The sequence below is a fragment of the Hippocampus comes genome, unplaced genomic scaffold, assembly GCF_001891065.2.
Source record: "Hippocampus comes isolate QL1 unplaced genomic scaffold, H_comes_QL1_v1.1 scaffold315, whole genome shotgun sequence".
Classification (NCBI taxonomy): domain Eukaryota; kingdom Metazoa; phylum Chordata; class Actinopteri; order Syngnathiformes; family Syngnathidae; genus Hippocampus; species Hippocampus comes.
Genome location: NW_017805539.1, coordinates 1,839,591 through 1,859,817, shown reverse-complemented (window position 1 = coordinate 1,859,817; position 20,227 = coordinate 1,839,591). Strand labels below are relative to the sequence as shown.

The 20,227-nt window shown below is 43.3% G+C and overlaps 1 protein-coding gene across 3 annotated transcripts in view; it reads right to left on the bottom strand.

Moving 5' to 3' along the window:
• satb1b (SATB homeobox 1b) overlaps positions 1–20,227 on the bottom strand; it is a 74,648-nt gene that overhangs the window by 22,151 nt on the left and 32,270 nt on the right. For all 3 annotated transcript variants that reach the window (XM_019878708.1, XM_019878707.1, XM_019878709.1), the window contains exons 6-11: positions 14,184–14,295; positions 12,961–13,038; positions 10,424–10,926; positions 7,785–7,997; positions 4,108–4,179; positions 3,120–3,275 (exon numbers count right to left, since the gene is read on the bottom strand). In XM_019878708.1, the coding sequence (XP_019734267.1) occupies positions 3,120–3,275; positions 4,108–4,179; positions 7,785–7,997; positions 10,424–10,926; positions 12,961–13,038; positions 14,184–14,295 (1,134 nt within the window). The remainder of the gene's footprint in view (positions 1–3,119; positions 3,276–4,107; positions 4,180–7,784; positions 7,998–10,423; positions 10,927–12,960; positions 13,039–14,183; positions 14,296–20,227) is intronic.

The following is a 20,227-nucleotide window of genomic DNA, read 5'->3' as shown; positions in this document are numbered from 1 at the left end:
TTGGTCAAATTTTATGACTACTCTCCATGCAATGACCCATTCGAAAACGGCGATCTTGGAGATGCACATTTCAGAGACGAGGATCAGAGTGGAGGATGGGTCCGAATGGCAGGAAGCCCAGACGGGGGTCCTGGAAAATAATGGTTGCGGGGGGGGCGAAGTGGCATCGCCATTGAGCCGGGGCTGAGAGAGAAAGTGAGGCAGCATAGTGCTCCCTGGAGTAGAATAGCGATAAACACTAGTTTACCGATGCATGCAACTGTATCTGTGCGTGTGTGTGTGTGTGTGTGTGTGTGTGTGCGTGCGCAATATATGTCGGTGCACAGGCCTCTCTTATTGTATTCTGTGTGTGTTTGGGGGAGAAAAGAGGGGGTGGGCGATTGGTGGTGGTAGAGGGGATGTTGGAATTTTGCCATCCTGTTCCCTCTCAGGGCTCGTAACCATTGCGGTCCTCTGCCAGCCTTTAACTGCAACCCCCCACCCCCACCGCCCCCACCCACACACATTCAATGTGGCATTTCCACTGCGCTTTAAAGACCAGGGAGTTCTTCACGTCACCTTCCAAGTCCTCCCAACAGTGATTTACTGGCACAGTAAGTGTGAGTATCATGAGTCATTGGGAGCAACTTCCGAACCTGTTCACCACTGTCCTGTTTGGTACCCTTTTTAGGTACTCCAAGAATGTAGGAGTGGTACCCTGGGAGCAGAGTGCAGAAGAAGTGATGGGGTACATATCCGGTGCGATCTGAAATGCAAATGTATGCCGTTCTCTTGACGGTGCACCGACACCATCACTTACGTTAGCATTCTGGCTACACTTTATACTGGCTCCCAGTCAGCCGAAGAATGTATTTTACAATTACGCTACTAGTCTATGAATCACTGAATGGCTTTGAACCTGAATACGTTAAAAGAAATGCTCATGGAACATAAACCCAGTCGGGTTCCGAGGTCACTAGACTGGGGTCAATTAGTGGAGACCAAACTTCAAAGCAAAGATGATGTATCAGCATTTAGCTTCTGCTACATGCAGATGGAATAAGATGCCGACAGAATTGAAGGTAGCCTCATGCGTAAATCCGGGTTTAAAAAAGTTTGATTCTGCGCTTTCAAAGCATCTGGATAATCATTCCCCCCCCCCAAATCATTTTCGTGTACTGAACCTTCATTTAGTAATTTTAGTAAACTACTTTTTCCTTCTTTAGTTTGCTCTTAACTCATTCAGTACCAGTCAATTCTAGACCAAGTCTGAAAAGACGTTTCAAAACGTCTTTGGGAGTGAATGAGTTTAAATATCTTAAATTCTTCCATTTTTTTTTTTTTGTTTAATATCTAAAATTCTTTTTGCTTTAAATGTTTTGTAACAATGTGGAGCACATTGAGTTATCTTGTGTATGAAATGAGCTCTATAAATAAAGATGCCTTGCCTTGCCTCTAGTATGAGCTGAGCTAGTTTGTTTAAGCAAGTCGAGAGGAAACGTGCTCGATACCGACAATGATCTCATACAGCACAGCGATCATTACAAGCTCTGCACTGGAGACTTATGTGAGCAGGGTAAATAAAAGACGCTAAATATGGGGAGCCGGGCTTCTCATTTCCACCCACTGTGCAGGATCTGTTGGTGGTGAAAGTGAATAAAAGTACAATTGTCTGCCCACGGCGTGAAACTCAAGCGGAACCTCCTTCCACCTTTGATGACGAGGGAATAGCCACAGATGTGTTCGCTGGGTTCTCAACTGCTTACTACCTGCAATTGAGTCACCTCACGACTGATTCAAATTGAGGTTGCATTGCTTCCTTACTGCAACTGCTCATGTGTTTCGCTCTATACGGTTACGTTACTTTCATGAGTATACGACGTAAGCCCTGATAACAGTTGCATCAGCTTCAAGTCGAATCACTTTCTTTCCGCAAATGAAACACATTTGCCATTTTATGCTAAACAGAAATGTGTTCGCTCCATACTAAACTATTAACTACCTTTCATTTATGAGGTATTGTGTCACGCCCGATCGGTTCATTTGCCAGTTGGACTAGCTCAAAGTTGGATCACAATCTTACCGTAGTAAGAATCTGCTGCTGTCAGATTCCGGTAGTTGTAGTTATAACCCCTTAATGCAGGCCAAGTTGGGATCAAGTTAAGGTTACTTTCTTACAGCAACCAAATTATGCTAGGATTCTATGCGAGTTAGATTTCTGCTTTGGTCAGAGCCGACCAAACGAATCGCATCGATGGTGAGGAAAAAAAAACACATTCAAAGTGAGACCAAAGGGTGTCAAGCAAGGAGTTCAGAGGTGCTGACAGGAGGAAGAGCTGCGAGGTTGGCGCGGAAGTGGCAATGCCGGCTGGGTTGGTGGATGGGTGGGAGGGTTTGGAGGGTTGGTTAGGGGAGGGCGGGGTGGGGGTGGCGGTGGGGGGGTACCAGCTGCCCGGGGAGCGCCCATTACGAGATGGAGGCAGCGATAAGTGCTCTCCCAGGCCCCCTTTCGCAGGCATAATTAGCACACTTCTTATCTGCTCCTCAATTCACATTCACAGCCGCCCGCCATCAATGAAGCAGGCGGGAATCAGCGGCCAGACACAACCGCGTTCCCCCACAAATATGCCTTGTACACCCCTTTCTCTCCCACATTTTTCCTCCCCAACCTTCCGCGGAGTCTTTGAACCCTTTGACAAAAAAAAAAAAAAAAAAAAATAGTGGTTTGTGCATCAAACTGCAATTTGGTCAAACAAAGCTATCTACGTGTGTAATCATGCTAATCAGCAGGAAAAAAATAAAGTCTTTGCAGATATTTCAGGATGATTCCCCAGTCCCGATGATCTATTCCCCTCTCATCCTTGTCTTTTTTCATCAAGTGCAATTGTGGAACTCTTCCAGACTCTGTGAAAATCTTTAATAATAACTCGTTACTGCTGCATTTTTTTTTTTTTTTTTTTGCTAAATGGCTTTGTTAAACAGTGAGTGAGGGGGTAGCGGCCGCATGTCTTTGCCAGTTTTTAACGGCTATGTGAGGGCAATCATCTGTGTGGGAAGAATAATATCAACAATTTCAAATCCGAAGCTTTCAATGTGAGGCTCTCCGTGCATATTTTGTAAGATGAGACCAGTGTGTGTACCTGGCTTTTGGAGGCGGCCACTTTGGCAAAGAGCGCCTGGGAGACTTTGGCCCTCTTCATCTCTCCCTGGATCTCGTCGTAGATGTTGGAGTTGATGTTGAGAATGCAGCTCTCCGTTTTGCCGTTCCACTCGCTGGGCAGAGGGGATGGCTTCACCTGCTCCCAAAGGGAGACATTTTCAAACTCCTGAGCATTTCATTTGCTTCGGGGAGTGTTACTATATTAATATAGTGGTGCTTTCAGATACCAATTTAATCTTTTACGCATTGCAAATCATGTTTCCCAATTAAAATGAATGGAAATACCATTAATCTGTCCCAGCCTCACAAAAATCAAACAACCAAACAAACAAAAAACATTGTTGTAATGCATTTTTTTCAGTCATTAGTGGTGAAGGAAAATAGCACTATGTATATTGTACTTGATAAAAACATACAATAACAAAATTCAATAGAATGTCAAGCATTAGACAGTTTGTGCATCATGATGAATTCATTTCGACTATTTCTGGTATGAGTGACTTGGACACCAGTGTGAAGCATAATACAGTCAAACAGACACACGAAGAAGAATAGTTTCACGATTGTAAGCGACTCAATAAGCTACACTGTTTGTCTTCAAATATCTGTTGCTAAAAGGTTTAGCACACTGTGACTATCGATGTTATTTGTTAGCCAGCCAATGGCATTTTGCATTGTGTGTTGGCACTATGCTAGCAGAAGGCAAAGATGTGTGGATGTTTGAAATACACATGTAATTCTTTTTGTTTTATGTGTAGTTTGACAGCAAACGAGTGAGTTGAGTTCACTGCCACTATACATATCTATTTTTTTCCACCGCACAAGTCAAAGCAAAAAAAAATAAAACTATTTTTTTTAATGGATGAATCACAGCTCATAGCTCAAATCAACAGTAAGTCGGTGCACTCACATCTCAAAGCATCACTTCAATACTACTATCATCATTATTATTATTATATTTTACTCACAGGAGAAAGGCCCACAGGAATGCGGGGGTTCCAGTCTTCAGGCCGCACGCTGTTACAGTCTTCTCTCCGAGGCTGCACAAATGACAACAACACTGCCATTTATTTAAAAGACAGCAGGATATGTGCACAAAGAAACACACGGACATTCCAAAAAAAAACAAAAAACCAAAACACGTTATACTCTGTGATTTGGTTCTGGTGTTGAGGCAGAAGGATGATAAAACCAAATCAAATCAAATCAACTTCATTCAAGGTGTGTTGCTTCTTGACGAGATTCCTTTGACATTGCAACAAGTAGCCAGATAAAACCAGAGACACTATTAGCATATGAATTATCATCTCGTACGAGTGACAACATCGGTGTCAGATCTGACTGGTAGACGGGCATTGGTGTTCTATCGAATAATCGTGTATTTGGATGAAAATAAAATATATATATATATATATTTTTTTTTTTCCTTCGTTCAAGATACACAGGACAAAAAACACATTTCCATTTAATAATAAATGGCCAACTGGTTTTCATTTTTAGGTGATCAACATTTTATACTTACATTTTAATTATGCATTGCAGCACAGTTTTCTTCTCTAAAAACATTCGTGTTAGAATTTCGATAAATCTCCTATCAATGTTGGTCTATGAGACGAAAAGACCTCGGTTAAAAGCAACACTCTTCAGTAAGCCCGGTTTATTGACAAGTGATTAGTAGGAACGGCAACTGTGTCTGGCTGACAGCATCAAAGTGTGCAAAGTCATTTTGGGTCGATTAACTTGAGGGCTACCAGTCCGGCTAGCACTACTAGCGCAGCTAGCAGCTAAAGACTAGCAACAGGCACGGTACAATACAGTGTCAGTGTAATTAAGTTTTTTGGGTTTTTTTTAGCGCCCTTAATTAGCGATTGAACATTATTTCAGGTCATTGGTGTGCTGCTGTCTTTGAAAGCGAATGTGTGTGATGGAAATAAATGACGTTGCAAACACAGTCTGGAAGAGTCAAGTCAGCCGTTATGCCACAGCACGCTGCCGGTGTAGGCATTGATGTCCATACGTTATCTGGTAAGTAAGGTTTATTTTGGAAATGGCCTACTTACTGACAGTGTACTGTATAAATAAATAAGGAAGGGGCGACTACAGGAAAAAAAAAAAAAAGCTTTTTTGTTTTTTACTCAAGTTACTTGAGTTCCCGTCTCAGCCCCGGTTCAGTCGCGTTTGAGCGCGTTGCTTGGTGTGAGGTGGGCCTTAAGGTTAGCGTAGTGTAATTTTAGAAGGTTAGTGTATGTTTATATGTCTGTATTTATTTATTTACTGAAGCTTTACTAATCCAGTTAGGGCAATTGAGAACAGATTCTCATTTACAAAGCTCACTTGCCGGCAGAAAAAAACCCAAAGCAAAATAAATGCAAATACAAATACATGGACAATAAACTGTAGACTGCTATATAGTTACGTAGTTTCATACTACCTGACAACGTCACAGCACATTTTGTATCGAAGGTTTAAAATAATCATGTATTTTGGCATTAACTTATTAAATGAAGACATGGGATGAATAATGCAGTTGTTAGGGTCAAGGTAGGGCAGGGTTCGGGTAAAAATTACAGTGGTACTGGAACTCGTCATTCGAAGCTAAGTGTTATGGCGGTGGCGTGCACGAGCGCCACCACATACCTCCGCATGTGTTTTTTTACAAGCCTATAAAAACCTTCTTCTGTCTCGGCCTCAATTGCCACCCTGCATGATTTATGTGCGCATATTCATGCTGCATCGCGCTATATGAGAGGCTGGCAGATGGCCAGGAGTGAGCGTGAGTGACTGTGAGTGTGTCTGTGTGTGTGTGTGTGTGTGTGTGTGTGTGTGTGTTTGCCTCATGTAGGGCTACATGAGAGATGTCAGCAGGCTTTAAATCACGCGGTTAAATGATACCAGCCCACAGATATTCCACTGATGTTGATTTGTCAACATTTGCATCGCAGCTTCAAGAAAAACGGGTGCCCATTTTATTTAGACAAAAGAAACAAGTGTGCCTCAATTGTACCGAAATGTGACCAAATATTCCAAATTTCCAACCGTTTTTTTTCAACACTCTTTTGTCTTGGCGTCTTGGTGGAAGTTGTACGGCGGAGCTCAATAAGCTGCTGCCCACTGAATTGCTGAACGAGACCATTCTTTCAAGTCACACATTTTTGGTTTCTCTGTATCGATATTCATAAGTGGGATTTTTTTCTTCTTACTATCGTAGCTTTGGACATACTATGGACTGCAAGAGGAAACTGGGAAGAAAACAACAAGGACTCTCAACAAAAACCCCTGTTCTTTGACTTGGGTGTTCTCTCCCGTTGACTGAACTGACACTTAAACACAGTCAGAATGTGAAGATGAGCTTTCAGCTGCAAAGTGGTCGGTCCCGCTATAGTGCAGCTCCGCTGCTTCACAATCACACTTTTGACTTTCTGTGATGGTGCGCAGCCATTTAAAAAGAGGGGCGGGTGGGGGTACGGTTTGTAGGAGGGCGGCTATGCGAAAACAAGACAGAGGGAGTTATTGTGGGCTGTTCTCAGCGGCTGGATGCTGCTGACAAATGCATTTCTCCGTAGTGTTCCTTTTAAACACGGATGAGTGACTCAAGTTGTGCAGTTGTTATACATTCGGGCTTCTTAATACACTGAATAGAAATCAGCTAAGTAAAAAGAAATGCTGAAGTACAACTTTGAAGGAATGTAGAAGTCATGGTATGCACTATGTAAAACAATGGTGGGTAAAAGCGGGTAAAATTCACACCTGAGAAAGAATCTCTATAACTGATCTACGTCAATGCAGGGTATCTGCAGGTCTAAGTGGACATTTTAGGGTCATTTTGACCAGTTGTAGGAGTTTGCACAAAGGCAAACTTATCAATAGAGATGTGTCCAATTTGCACCAAAATTTGAAAACATAGAAAGTGCACAGGTGGACCATGATACACTGATGTGCCATAAAAAACCAATTTTAAAAAGTGAAATTTTAAAATTTCAGCCCCTGAAGCCAGTTTCACTTACCAACAGAAACCTTGACCCAAAAAAATAAAATAATTATGATTATAATTATAATAATCTGCATTTGCTACCTTAACAAATCCTCGAAAACCTTCGCCGCTTAGTTAGATACGGACGGCCTTTAAAAATAAAGGTTTTAAAAATTCAACCCCTGAAACCAGTTTCACTTCGCAACATGAAAGTTGGTAGGTATACCTATTATGAGTAAAAAGATTCAAGAAGCCATGTCAGAAAAGACACAGGAGGTCTGCCATTTTGGTTTTAATTTTGGGGCCATTTTGGCCATTTTCAGGGTGCCTTTTCTGAGAGATTTTGTCGACTACATCTGAGGCCTATATACTACACAGATGGATGACGCTATATTGGAAAGAAGTTTGATTTGTTTTCAACCAGTCATTTACGTGTCAATCCCTCCAAATATAAACTCCTCCTAGAGAGTTTATCCACTTTTGGAAGACGCCAACTTTTGAAACAGTTTTCTTCAAGACGCCAAGTTGGAGGGAGACACAGGAAGAAGCCAAGTTGGGAAAAACAGGAAGACAACCATTTTGGTTCAAAGTGGCTGATTTAGGGTCACGTTTACAAATTTGATGCACTGACAACTCTAACAAATCAATCCGCACAGAGTAATTGAATGGCCGCACCTGAACAGGCCGGCTGGGCGGTGTGCTGATGAGCGGAGCAGCGCCCATGGCGGACGCGGCGGTCAGGCTGCGCTCCCTCTCCTCCTGGTAGATGCGGTCACGCTCAGCTTCGGGCAGCTGCAGGAAGTTCTGCATGGCGCGCAGGTTGACAAGCAACGACTGCGAGGCTGTTTTGGGGTCCTCTTCTTTGCGCAGGATCTCAGACAATAAGCCCTGCGGGACAGCCAGACAAGGAGAGTTCAAGAAAATGAAAGACAAAAGACTTGTCACAGAAGTGTTGGTAAGCACTGGCTGTGTCCTACTTGTGAAAAAATACAAATGTACCACAGTCTTGTTAAGTGGCCAGTGGTTGAAAAGTGGTCGGTTTAGCAAGATGGGACAAGGTCTCTGGTAATGTTAAAGGAAGTGTGGCAATTTCTAGCAAGTAGTGGCTGAATCTTATTCGTGGCAATAATCAACTGTAGTCTTGATGTTGCAGGGAAAAAATGGTTAGGGTCAAGCAACATTAAATGAGGCCTAAAGTAACATTTTGTGCCAAGTACTGGCTCTGTTTGACATATTCTTCATGTGCCAGGGAAGAAAACTGTTCAGGGTGACAAGATGGAATCCTGTCACCCTGAAACATTTAAAGGTTCTGTGAGAATTGCTGGAAATTGCTGGCTTTGTCTTACATGGGACAACAATCGAAATGTTTTCATATGCTAGGGAGGAAAACTGGTCAAACATATTGTAAAAAAATGAGACTAACATAATATCATGTTTTTGAGGAAAAACTGTTGATTTATGATCATTTGTGGAAATCAAATCAGAGTGAAAATGGGGTTCCAAGCCTTGCGGGGCAATCTTGGACATATTCTTAGAAGCGTGACACAGCTGGCAATCAGCATGCCCTCTTGTTTTCTCGTCAATAGCGTTCTGTGTAGCATGATTGGCTCTTTTTAGGAATCTCTCGGTCGCACGCTGCGCAATTCTCTCACTGTCAATAGGTGTGATTTGCTTTGAAAACAAGGTGACGGAGGCAATGTGCTGATTTTTAGCCACTTTTTAGTTGACTTGCAAATGTTCTGTCGTGTTGGCGTAAAAGCAGAAACTATTTTGTCATTATTAAATGTCCACAAAAGATGTACGAGTAGACTCTTCACTGCAGAATTATACACTGAGTCGTCGGTATTATTCTTGGCAAATCGCAATTTTGAGGGCTTCCCCATTGAAAAGAATTAAACAGATGAAGCAAAAATAATCCAGCCCCTGAAGCCAGTTGGATTTGGTAACATGAAATTTGGTAAGCATTTCTACCATGATTTGACCAACAACAACAAAAAAAGTCTCAAGAAACCAGTCCTTAAAAGACACAGGAAGTCGGCCATTTTGTTTGAAGTAGCCATGGTTGGTTTAATGGGTTTTTTTTCTTTGTTTTGTTTTTAATTCCAGACCCCGAAGCCAGTTCCTTTGAGCAACATGAAATTTGGCAGACATGTTGACCACGAGTATAAACCCCATAAAAAATGTCTCAAGAAGGCCTGTTTGAAAAGCAACAGGAAGTTGGCAATTTTGCCTTGTATTAGCTATTGTAGTATAATTTGGACCAATTCCAGGTTGCCCTTCAAAGGCACGCTTGTCCTATAGATTTTATCAAATTGATACCAAATTTCAACTGCATACGCGTGATGGACGGAAGAATTGTTTTGCGATCGTGAGAGGGTGGAGTACGGCAGCAAAGTTTGATGAGTCGCGTAAAACACTAATCTTGAGTAACTCAAGAAGGTCAGGCCCTGGTTCACTAAAGGCTTTCTCACACTCAAAAAGTCAACGGACCAAGTGGCCATTTTAGGGTCAATTTGGCCATTTCCAGTCAGGGGTCCTTCAAAGATGAACTTGTTCGAGAGATTTTGTCTGATTGCTACCAAGTTTGAAGCACGTACAATAGATAGATGTTTGACACGAAATTGTAAACTTTTTTTTCCCCATTGTGTGTGGGTGGACACATTTAATGACTGGCCATGCATAAATCACATCCTCAGCTACTCCCAAAGCTTCTCCACCAACACCTCCACCTGCACCTCATCTGCCGCTTTTATTAACACCCCCCCCACCCTGCTAAAAAAAAAAAAGAGCTAATAAATAATCCTCCAAAGACAAACTCTCAGACGGTACACAAGGCCACATTCTTCCATCAGCACAGATAACAGATTGTTTGTGTGGGAGACAGTACATATTGTACTTCGGGCAGGAGGAGAAGCACAACTAAAAGATTCTTATCATGTTATGTTCTACTGAATTTTTTTATTTTGAAGTTGAGGAGAGTCGTACATTTACATAAGCCAAACACGTGTTTGTGAAAGATCAGAATTTGACGACATGAGTTACGAATACCAACGCTTTCAAGACGATATATAAATAATTTAGAGGATTTAATGTTATTCTTGCGGATGAAAAAAAGCCTATTATTCTATGAAGGATTTTGTCAAATTTTCTGCAACTTTTTTCTTGAAATACAACTCGTCTTGTAAATATATGACGTTTTCTTAAAATATGTTCTTGTAAGACTATGACTTTTTCTTCTTTGATTTTCCTTTTCAGTGTGTCTCTGACGAATGGAATCAAATTGAGCCAATCCTTCCTCTTCGCTGCCACCTCACCTGAGTTCTGTTGAAGGCCACTCGGGCAAAGACGGCCTGCGATATGCCGGCCCGCTTGAGCTCATCGCGGACCCACTGGTAGATCTCAGAGGACACCTCGGTGTTGGATCCGACCTGGGGCTCCAAGGGCTTGGCGTGCGAGTTGCGGTTCACGGGTGGGTGATTAAGGTACTGTTGCGACAGCGACTGCTGCGCCAACAGACGGTTGACGGCGTACTGCTGGTTGAGGATCTGCGCCATCACCAGCTGCTGGTTGACCAGCTGGGGGCTGATGGGCGTGGACACCAGGCCCGGGTGGTGCAGGCCAGGGGGCATTTGCCGGCCCCCTGCCTGGCCCCCTCCGTGCTGCGGGGGTGGCGGCGGGGCGTGGGACAGCGGGGGCACCGGGGACGAGGGCGTCTGCTCGGCCGTGCTGCCCGGGATGGGCTGCTGCTGCTGGGAGAAGCCCAGGTGGTTGTGGTTGGAGCCAGGCGGTGACAGGTCGGACAGGCCATCCATCTCGGCTGGAGGGAAGATGGTAAGAAGAGGAACGGAAAATAGGGACACAACGTGAAATTCAAAAGAGAAAATGTCCTAAACAAAGGGGTCAGAAAACAGGGAATGACATTTTGGGAGACACTGTTTCATTTCCCAATCACTGCTTTTGGATTGTTGAGCAAGGCAACGGCAACTGTTTAGGAAGGACATCTCTAATTGGTCGCTATTTGACTGAACAAACCGCAGTCTGAAACACTCATTTGAAATCTTAATCTGTCTGAAATGCTAAAGAGAAATTCTAAGCCGAGTTTAAAACCCTAATTTATAAACTTAACCCAAGTCTGAAAACCCAAATTGAGTTTGAAAGCCTAACTTGAAAAGTTAGAAAAGCCACTTAGAAATGTTCTGTCTCAGTCTGAAACTCTAACCTCAGTTAATTTGAAAGCCTAGTCTGAAACTCCAACTTCAATTTGAAACCTTAACATCAGCCTTAGTTTGAAACCCTAAACCTGGCCAAAACCCCTAATTGGACATTCTTCCTCTCCCCTGAAACCCTGAAATCAGAACCTTATCCTGAAACCCTAACTATGGTCTACAAACCAAAATTTCAAACCACTACTTCAGATTAAAATCTTAATGTAAAACCCTAACGCTCTCACGAAATCATCATTTGAACCCTACCTTTGGTTCAGGGGTCAACAATGTCAAGAGTTTGGTTAAAAGACATTCTGAGCTCATAACATCAACGATCTTTGCTGCCAATGATGAACGTTTTGCGCTTTTGTTGTTGGACGTGAATGTGGCCTTTTCACAGCAGTGAGGGGGCCGCATTCATATGTGAACACCTCCACACTCTGCATTTATTCATCCCGATGAAAACGGCGCTAAGACATACTGTATGTTTTAAGCAGATGATGAAGATTAAAACCGCGTGGACTTTTTCCAAAAATACCCACAATCGTTGCGCCCCGTTTCCCGACTGTCAGCGAGCACAAAGCGAGCGGCCGGGATGTCTATTGAGCGTTTGTCAAAAACAAATGACGACGGAAGGGGGTGAAGGGGGTTAGTGGGAGTAACAACAACAACAACAAATAAAATCATCCTGGTAATAATCACATCTTCTTTTCCCGGTAATCCCTGCCATTCCCGGGTCTCTGCTGGTATGACTTGTATGTGAATGTGTGTGCGTGTTAAATGCTGGGGGGCACTGCCATGCAAATTGAATAGAGAAAAGGAGCATGCGGTCCCCGAAACAGGGGGGAGGAGGAGAAGAAGGAGGAGGAGGAGGAGGTGGTCCTCTTGTGGAATGATGCCACAAAAGAGTCCTGGATTAAAGGCACAATGGGAACGTGATGTGGGCCGCGGGGGTGAAGAAGTGAATGAGGAGCTTAGGTTACATTAGAAATGAGTAGGGATGGGAACTGATCAGAATTGACTGGACCAGATCCCGTAGTCGATACTGCTGCAAACCCAACCAGTAATCATAATCTTACGTCATATTAGATGGAAAATAAATCCTATTTTATGAATAAAAATAAGGACAAGTACTACTTAAAATACAACTTTAAAGCCCTTTTCACACTGCACTTAGAAGGATCTAACAGTGCAAAGGTGCAGGGTTCGATTCCAGGTCCGGCCTTCCTGTGGAGTTTGCATGTTCTCCCAGTGCCGACGTGGGTTTTCTCCAGCTACTCCGGTTTCCTCCCACATTCCAAAGACATGCGTGGCAGGTTAATGGAGCACTCTGAATTGTCCCTATTTGTGAGTGTGAGCGCAAATCATTGTTTGTCTGTGTGCCCTGCGATTGGCTGGCGACCAGTTCGGGGTGTATCCCGCCTACTGCCCGAAGACAGCTGAGATAAATTGAGTTACCAACCCTGTCATTGATTTTCCATACATTCATATACAGGTATATGATATATAGACATATATATATATTTTTTTTTGGTTTTCATAGAGTCCCCCTAATTCAAACACTGGCCTCCATCGTCCTGAAGGAAAGCGTGTGTGCGTGTGTGTGTGTGTGTGTGTGTGTGTATCCATGTGTGGCCAAAACATACCTAGTGCATTAGCACGGGGGCTCTCCCGAAGGATGCACGTACCCAGGTAGCCTTCCAGCTGGGATGATTGGCGGATGACTAGGGGGATGAGGGAAGCGTTGTCACACTCCCCCCCTCTCTCCTGCACCCTCCCGCTCTCACACGCGCACACACGCACACACACACACACACACACACACACACACACACACACACACACACACGCACGCAGTGGCGTAGTGAAGAAAGAAAGCAAAGTTAATATGCTAGCCAGGCACATCAAAGAACTTGCAGCTATGGGAAGTATGGCGCGACGCAATGCTTTCTACGGAATGAGCGGCCATTCCAAAAAGGGGTGCGCCCAATAATGTTCCCATGCCTTGATGAGATAGCGTCGCAATGTCACGTTATTAATTATCTGTCCTGTCATCGCAACCGAGAAGAGAAGATTGTGTTCGAGATTGCCAAGGATTGCGATTGCTCAACATCTTTGCTAACATGAATAATAATTAAAAAAAACTAAAAACTGAAAAAACATACAACACAGTAAGATCACCAGCTTGTGTGAAGCTTCTATGCTCCAACACAGATGTGAAGCACCCCTGCTCCCCACCAAAACAATAAAAATAAAATACAAATTTAGTTCAATGGGACGTGTATATATATTTTGTTTCTGCTAAAGTAACATAGACTGTCCAGTTGTCCCGGGCAGCAGTAGTAGCTCACGAGTATCATACAACACAGATGTGAAAACAGTCCGCCCCCCGCCCCCAAAAAAAAATTACCCAACCAAATTTGAAGTTCATTGATTGTGATATATTACAATGGCCATACACAGCTAACATTTGCCAGAAGTTGGTTGGTGGACTCCATGTAACACGGATGTGAACAATTCTCAAACACGGTGCTTCTACAACTAAAACATTGGTGATTTTAATACTACAATGACCATATATAGGCCAATGGTCCTCGGCTATAAAAAAAAGAAAAGGAAAAAAGCCTGAAGCCTCAATTTGTGTGTGGTGTGATTGGATCAAATGAAAGCAAAGTCAGCTCAGCTGCTGAACAGTGTGGCGTAATCTCAAATTATTAGATAACAAGATAAAAATGTGTCGGCCGCTTCATGTGACAGCAGTGAGACAAAGACACACTTAGTCAGACAACATATTGGGTTAGTGCGTGTGAAGGACAAAAGTGTGTGTGTCACATTTTTGTAAAAACCCGCCCCACGCGGTTCTGCTTACCCATCATATCCTTTGTCTTCTTGAAATGTTTATACCAGCGCCCAAATTCTTGACACTTTGCCGCCGACACATTTGCATAGTAAGTGCTGTTGACAATGGAGGAAATCATACTCTGAAAGAGAGATTGAGAGAGAGAGAGAGAGAGAGAGAGAGAGAGAGAGAGAGAGAGAGAGAGAGATGGACAGACAGAGAGATATGAGAATCCCGCCGTTGGATCAAAAAAAATAAATAAAAAGACTACATGGACAAAAAAAAGCAGTGAGCACAATTACAAAATTGACAGGAACTTCGAACTTACAGAGAAAATTAAGCAGTTGACAGATGCCAGAAGTTGATGTTCACTCCATGCAACGCTGACGTGACTTATAAATTCAGTGTTTTAAAAGCTCGAATAATAATATCAACAGTTCAATGGTCCTGGGATGGAATCGCAGTTCACAGGTGCCATGCAACACGGATGTCAAGCACTTGTCAGAAATACTGCCCAAAAAATCAAATATTAGTTCTGTGATGTTAATGCTGTAAAAGGAACAAATAAACTCAAAAGGTTCCCAGATGTTAGAAACGTATGATGACTCCATGCAATACAGACATGAAGCACTTCTCAGAAACAGTGCTCGTACAACTACATTTCACTTGTGATTTTAATGTAAATACAGTCAAGTGGTTCTGGGCTGGAATAACAGCTAGCCAGAAGTCGAGGTGCTTATTCAATTTCAGGAAATATTAGTCCAGTGATTTTAAAGTTATAATGTCCATATGCAGTGCAATAGTCCGGGGATGGAATGACAGTTCACCAGTGCCATGCAATGCAGATGTGAAGCGGTTGTCGGAAAGAGTGCTTTTACAACTGAATGCTATTTTGTTGGTTTTACCACTACAATGACCACTTGCATCTAAATGGTCCTGAGCTGGTCAAACAATTCCCAAGAGCAGTGCAACACAGATTTGAGGCAGTTGTCAGAGTGCTCATACAACAAATCTTAGTTCGGTGATTTTAATAGCTGTCTCCAGGTGTCAGAGGTCACCGTCTATTCTTTTTGACAAAGATGTGAAGCGTATCTCAGAAACGGCGCTTATAGAACTTTGTATTAGTTGACAGATTTTAATGCCACAAGGACCATCTGCAGTCCAATGCACCTGGAATAGCAGTTAGCCAGAAGTTGGAGGACCCCATGCAACACAGATGGGCAGCAGTTGTCAAAAAAACTGTGCTCGGACATGCAGTGGAGGTAAAACGAAAAGGCGACGACGGTACAACAGAGCAAGTCGACACTTTTGAGAGTACAAACATCGAGGAAAAGTAAGTGAAACACATCACGCATGCAAGCAGATTGGGTCTCGTACAACAAAGGGAACCGACAAAGAGCCTTTGCCTGTTCTCCTTTCTTATCAAATGCCACCGAGTTTGTCTGGAGTTGCTCTTTTTGTTTCATCACACAGGGAAGCTGTGCATCTGTTGAACGCAGTCGAGATCTTTACCTTCAGAAGGCCGCCACGTAGTCGTTTAATAATAATAATCGCAGCAGCTGGCTCCGTTTTAACAATCTGTTGGCAACTCGGAATTCAAGGAGATGGCAGGTCGCGGGGAGCATGTCGGCCGCGCGATCCCGTCTCATCCCATCACATCGGACCTGCGCCCTCCTCCTCATCCTCACCTTCCTCCTTCCTCGCAACTAAGCAAGAGAATCTTCGCCTCCTCCGTGGTGGCTTTTCATTATTAAAATGAATGTTTTAACACCTCGCTGGCCTCCGGGTGAATATCAAGGTTGGCACGGAAAGGGGGTTGTGGAGGGGGGGAGAGAAAAAAAAACACTTTTCGATCATCATACATATTCAAAAGAGACCGACCATCTGTTTTTGAATTACAGGTATATGCGCTCTTTATCATTTTTCCGTAATGTATGCGCTTGGGGGAGGTTGCTGGCGAGCACAGCAAGATCCACTGCGACGCTGATGATATACCTCGACAACAAGGGGACACGATCCCTCAACTCCTGACCTCCAAGTCACCCCGTTCACTTGTTTATACCATCATGCACAGGGTGGAAACTTGTGACAAATGTATGTAAACAAAACTGACAAAAATAAATAAATAAATCCATCTAGCTACTGGTCCAGAATGCTGCCTGAATACCGGGATCAATCACGATATATTTTTGGGAAAATCTAGCAAATGAGCACCCGGTCCAGGATAGTGCGACTTGAGTGCTGACTACAACTTGTATTACAGCAGTGAATCTACGATTAAAAAGAAAAGAAAAATAAAGCAATAAAAGTGCTTTACATTCGCCAGTGACGATCAGCTGGATAGATAATGACACACTCATAAGTAAGAGTGTTTTATTTTGAAAATCAATGGAGGGTTAACCACCAGTTTACAAATTGAGCAATTTCCCTCATGGATCAATAACGTTTTTATTTGGAAGTCCAGCAGATGAGCAGCTGGTCCTGAATACTACTACTCGAGTGCTGACTTGAACTTTTAGAATAGCAGTGACTGGGAGAGAGAGCGAGAGTGAGTAGGAGAGAGTGAGAGGGTGAGGGAGAGACTGAATGCTGCTACTCGAGTGCCAACGAGAATTCAACTACATTGCTGTTGATCAGAGTGATTCCTCACTAACTACACTTACACTTTAGTCAGGAAGTGTGAGTCATCTGTGATATTAATGTTCCCAAAAGAGTTACCAATGTCCATCAGGGATCAATAAAATTAGGTTTTATTTTGAAAGTTATGGAGGACTAAGGGCCAAGTTATGCAATCAAAATTCTTCAAAATTCGGTACATAAATTAGTGTGAGCATGACATCTGTGCGTTCATTTATCGAGCAGATGGGCAGCTGGTTGAGAACGCTGCTTCTCGAGTGCTGACGAGAACTTATATAACAGCACTTATTCTGCGGGATCAAAACTCACAACAATTGGACGACGGCGGCTTTGATTGGACGGCAATGACATGCGGGATAGTGGGAGAATGCTGGTACAAGCTGCAAAAGTTGAATCACTCTTGTCTTCATTTTAAATTTGCATATACCTTAAAGCAGGGGTGTCAAACTCATTTCTGTCGTGCGCCAAAATTTTAGTGACCGTTTCCCTTGGAGGGCCGTTATGACTGAAACCAAATAAAAAAAGTTAATAATAATGGTTTATTCAACTATTGTTTAAGATAAATTAAATGATGGGTTTGGTTACAAGAAAATGTTTAAAATATGTCTTTTATTACATATGAGATTTTTAAATTTTAGTTCAGATTTTAACAGGCATCGCGGAAGTTGACATGTTTGATTTGCTTTCGCGGGCCACATAAAATGATGTGGCGGACCAGATCTGGCCCCCGGGCCTTGAGTTTGACACCTGTGCCTGAAAGAATTCAAGCTGTAAGCTTCATAATGGTTAAGATAAGAGCAGCTGCTTGCTCATGAGATATGCCGCCATTTACACGTGATCTGATTAATCTGCTAATCGCAACTATCGGTGAGTCGTCGACTCGCAAAATAATGATTTGTAGCCTCCATGCAACACAGATGCAAAGCAGCTCTCATGAGGAGTTAACAGCTTATAGGATAGCTGTACATGATAATTGTCATATAAATATGACTAAATATTGTCAGTGATTTCATGCTAGAATGTTTATAAAGTCCAATGATCCTTGGGCTAGAATAGAAAGTGCCAGAAGTTGCGCTGGTTGCCATGCAACACAGATGCGAGACAGTCGTCGCAAACTGCTATTTTTCTGAAATCGAAAGCATTGCGAAAATATTTTTGTTGCGTTTTCTTGGGAGGCCCTTCACTGAATACTTGCATTCACTAAATATTAGTTCTGTGATTTAATGTGGCGATAACCATCTGCAGTCCTACTATATATGCAACCGGTTTGTAGCATATGTTCAATCAGCGTATAGCTAGTGACACCTGGGGGAGGGGTGGTGGCCAATTAGCGTCGTCTGGGCGGGGAGGGGGAGGATTAGGAGGACATTTTGTGCTCAAAATTGGAGGCGAGCAGGATGAGGCACATTCGGACATGCGGCGTATTACAAAGCCGCCTTTTGTGGCTCCGCTGAAAAGCCTTCATTCAATTTGAGTTGAGCTGAGTGGAGGGTTAGCAAGGCAAAGTCTTCCTTTTAATGGCTCATACATTTATGCATGATGGCCTTCTTTACTTTGTCCTATTGGATTTTGGCCTTTTTATCTTAGCTTTTAATGTAGTGAATCGTAGTGCGTCCACCGCTACCTGGCTTAGCCTCGCCGAATTCCCCTCCAGCCAGCCGCCCATGTTTTATTTACAGTGTATCTGGGCTTAGGCATCCTCACTCTCTCTTGATTCCCTTCGAAAACCCCCACCCACCCACTGCTTTTCCAAGGCTGGCTCGCCCTCGCCGCCATCTTTGACACAGATGTTCTAATAAACGCTGCTCATTAATCAGCCCTCTCCCTCAATACATCACGCCAGCTCTCTCACAAGGGGCCCGGCCTCGTGATTGTGTGTGTGACGCACAAAACAACAACAACAACACACACACAAACACACACACACACACACACACGCACACACACACACACACACACACACACAAACACACACACACACACACACACACACAACTAGAACCCTGTGATGCCACTTTGGTTGCCATTGGGAAGGCTCTGTTACAACATATCAACAGGTAACATGGCACTGCACCTGTGTGTAGTGCATATAATATGTCTGTGTGTGTGTGTGTGTGTGTGTGTGTGTGTGTGTGTGTGTGTGTGTATAGGGGTGGGCTGCAGCTCACTGAGCTTATCAGCATGACCAGGAAGTGGCACTGGGCGACTATCGGGCCCCAACATCTATTCTGTTCCCATCTAGGGAAACAGGAAGTGTGTGTGGTGTGGCATCTGACACACACAGACACACACACAGGCAGAATAGCACGCTTACACCATCAGACACACACATTCCTATTCGGGCAGGGAGCACAACTGCATTTGCAACCTCGCCAACATTACAGCTCAATTATGACATCCACCACAACTAGGGTGACCTACAAAAACTGCCCCCACAATACACACACACACACACACACACACACACGCACACACACACACACACACACACACACACACACACACACACACTAAGATGGCATTTTGATGACTCTTTGCAGCTGATGCATCGGTGTGTGTCCAGAGATTGGGGAGGGTGGTGCTCATTTGTTGCCATAGTTCCTGTCCAAGTGGGCAAAGGAGGGCTGCCAAGCTTGGTACCAACCAACCACAGTGCTAAACCATGATTGGCTGATTGGAGCGAGAGGGATTAGCACACTAAGACTTCAATGCAGCGGTCATGACTGAACACATACATCCTATTCGTGGACATGACACCTATGACATTACTCCCTGTGTGGATACAAATATAGGAAAAGACTGAAACTAAATAAAAACCGAGTGGTGTGGGATTTTTTTTTTTTTTTTAATGGCAGTGTTGTTCATAAGGATAAAAAAGTGTGCCTTTTTGAATAATAAATCATTATTGTTATTAATGCTCGAGTGCTCATAAAACTAGAGAGCATAGATCTCCCGTGCCAGGTTAAATGTTTTGCTTTGCTTCCTTTAAAGAAAAACGAAAAACAAAACACCAGACTAGAAATAAAAGGTGACTCCCGAAATCATGCTTCCCCACTTACACAGCAGGTCAGGGTAACGGAAGACGGGCCAAAAATGTCTTAGGTCAAATCGTACCCTACCGAGATGACAGATGGCAAAAGCACGTAGATGCACGCAGCATCGTTTGTGACGAAGGTGCGAAGTCAAAACTACGCAGTTTCCCTTCAAAACCTCAGGTTGCGTCGATGCAAAGCAACACACAAGCTGTTCCCTCTGAATAATAGAATACAAATAGGAACGTCACATTGTGTTTTTCTGCACTTGGTTTATCCAAATCAAGTCATGACGATTGGCTGTTGCTTTTATGGCTAAACATCACTCCAAACAAAATAGAAAACACAATGCAGTAATAAAACATGTTTTCGTTCCGTCACTTTGATATGGAGTTGGAGAAGCTC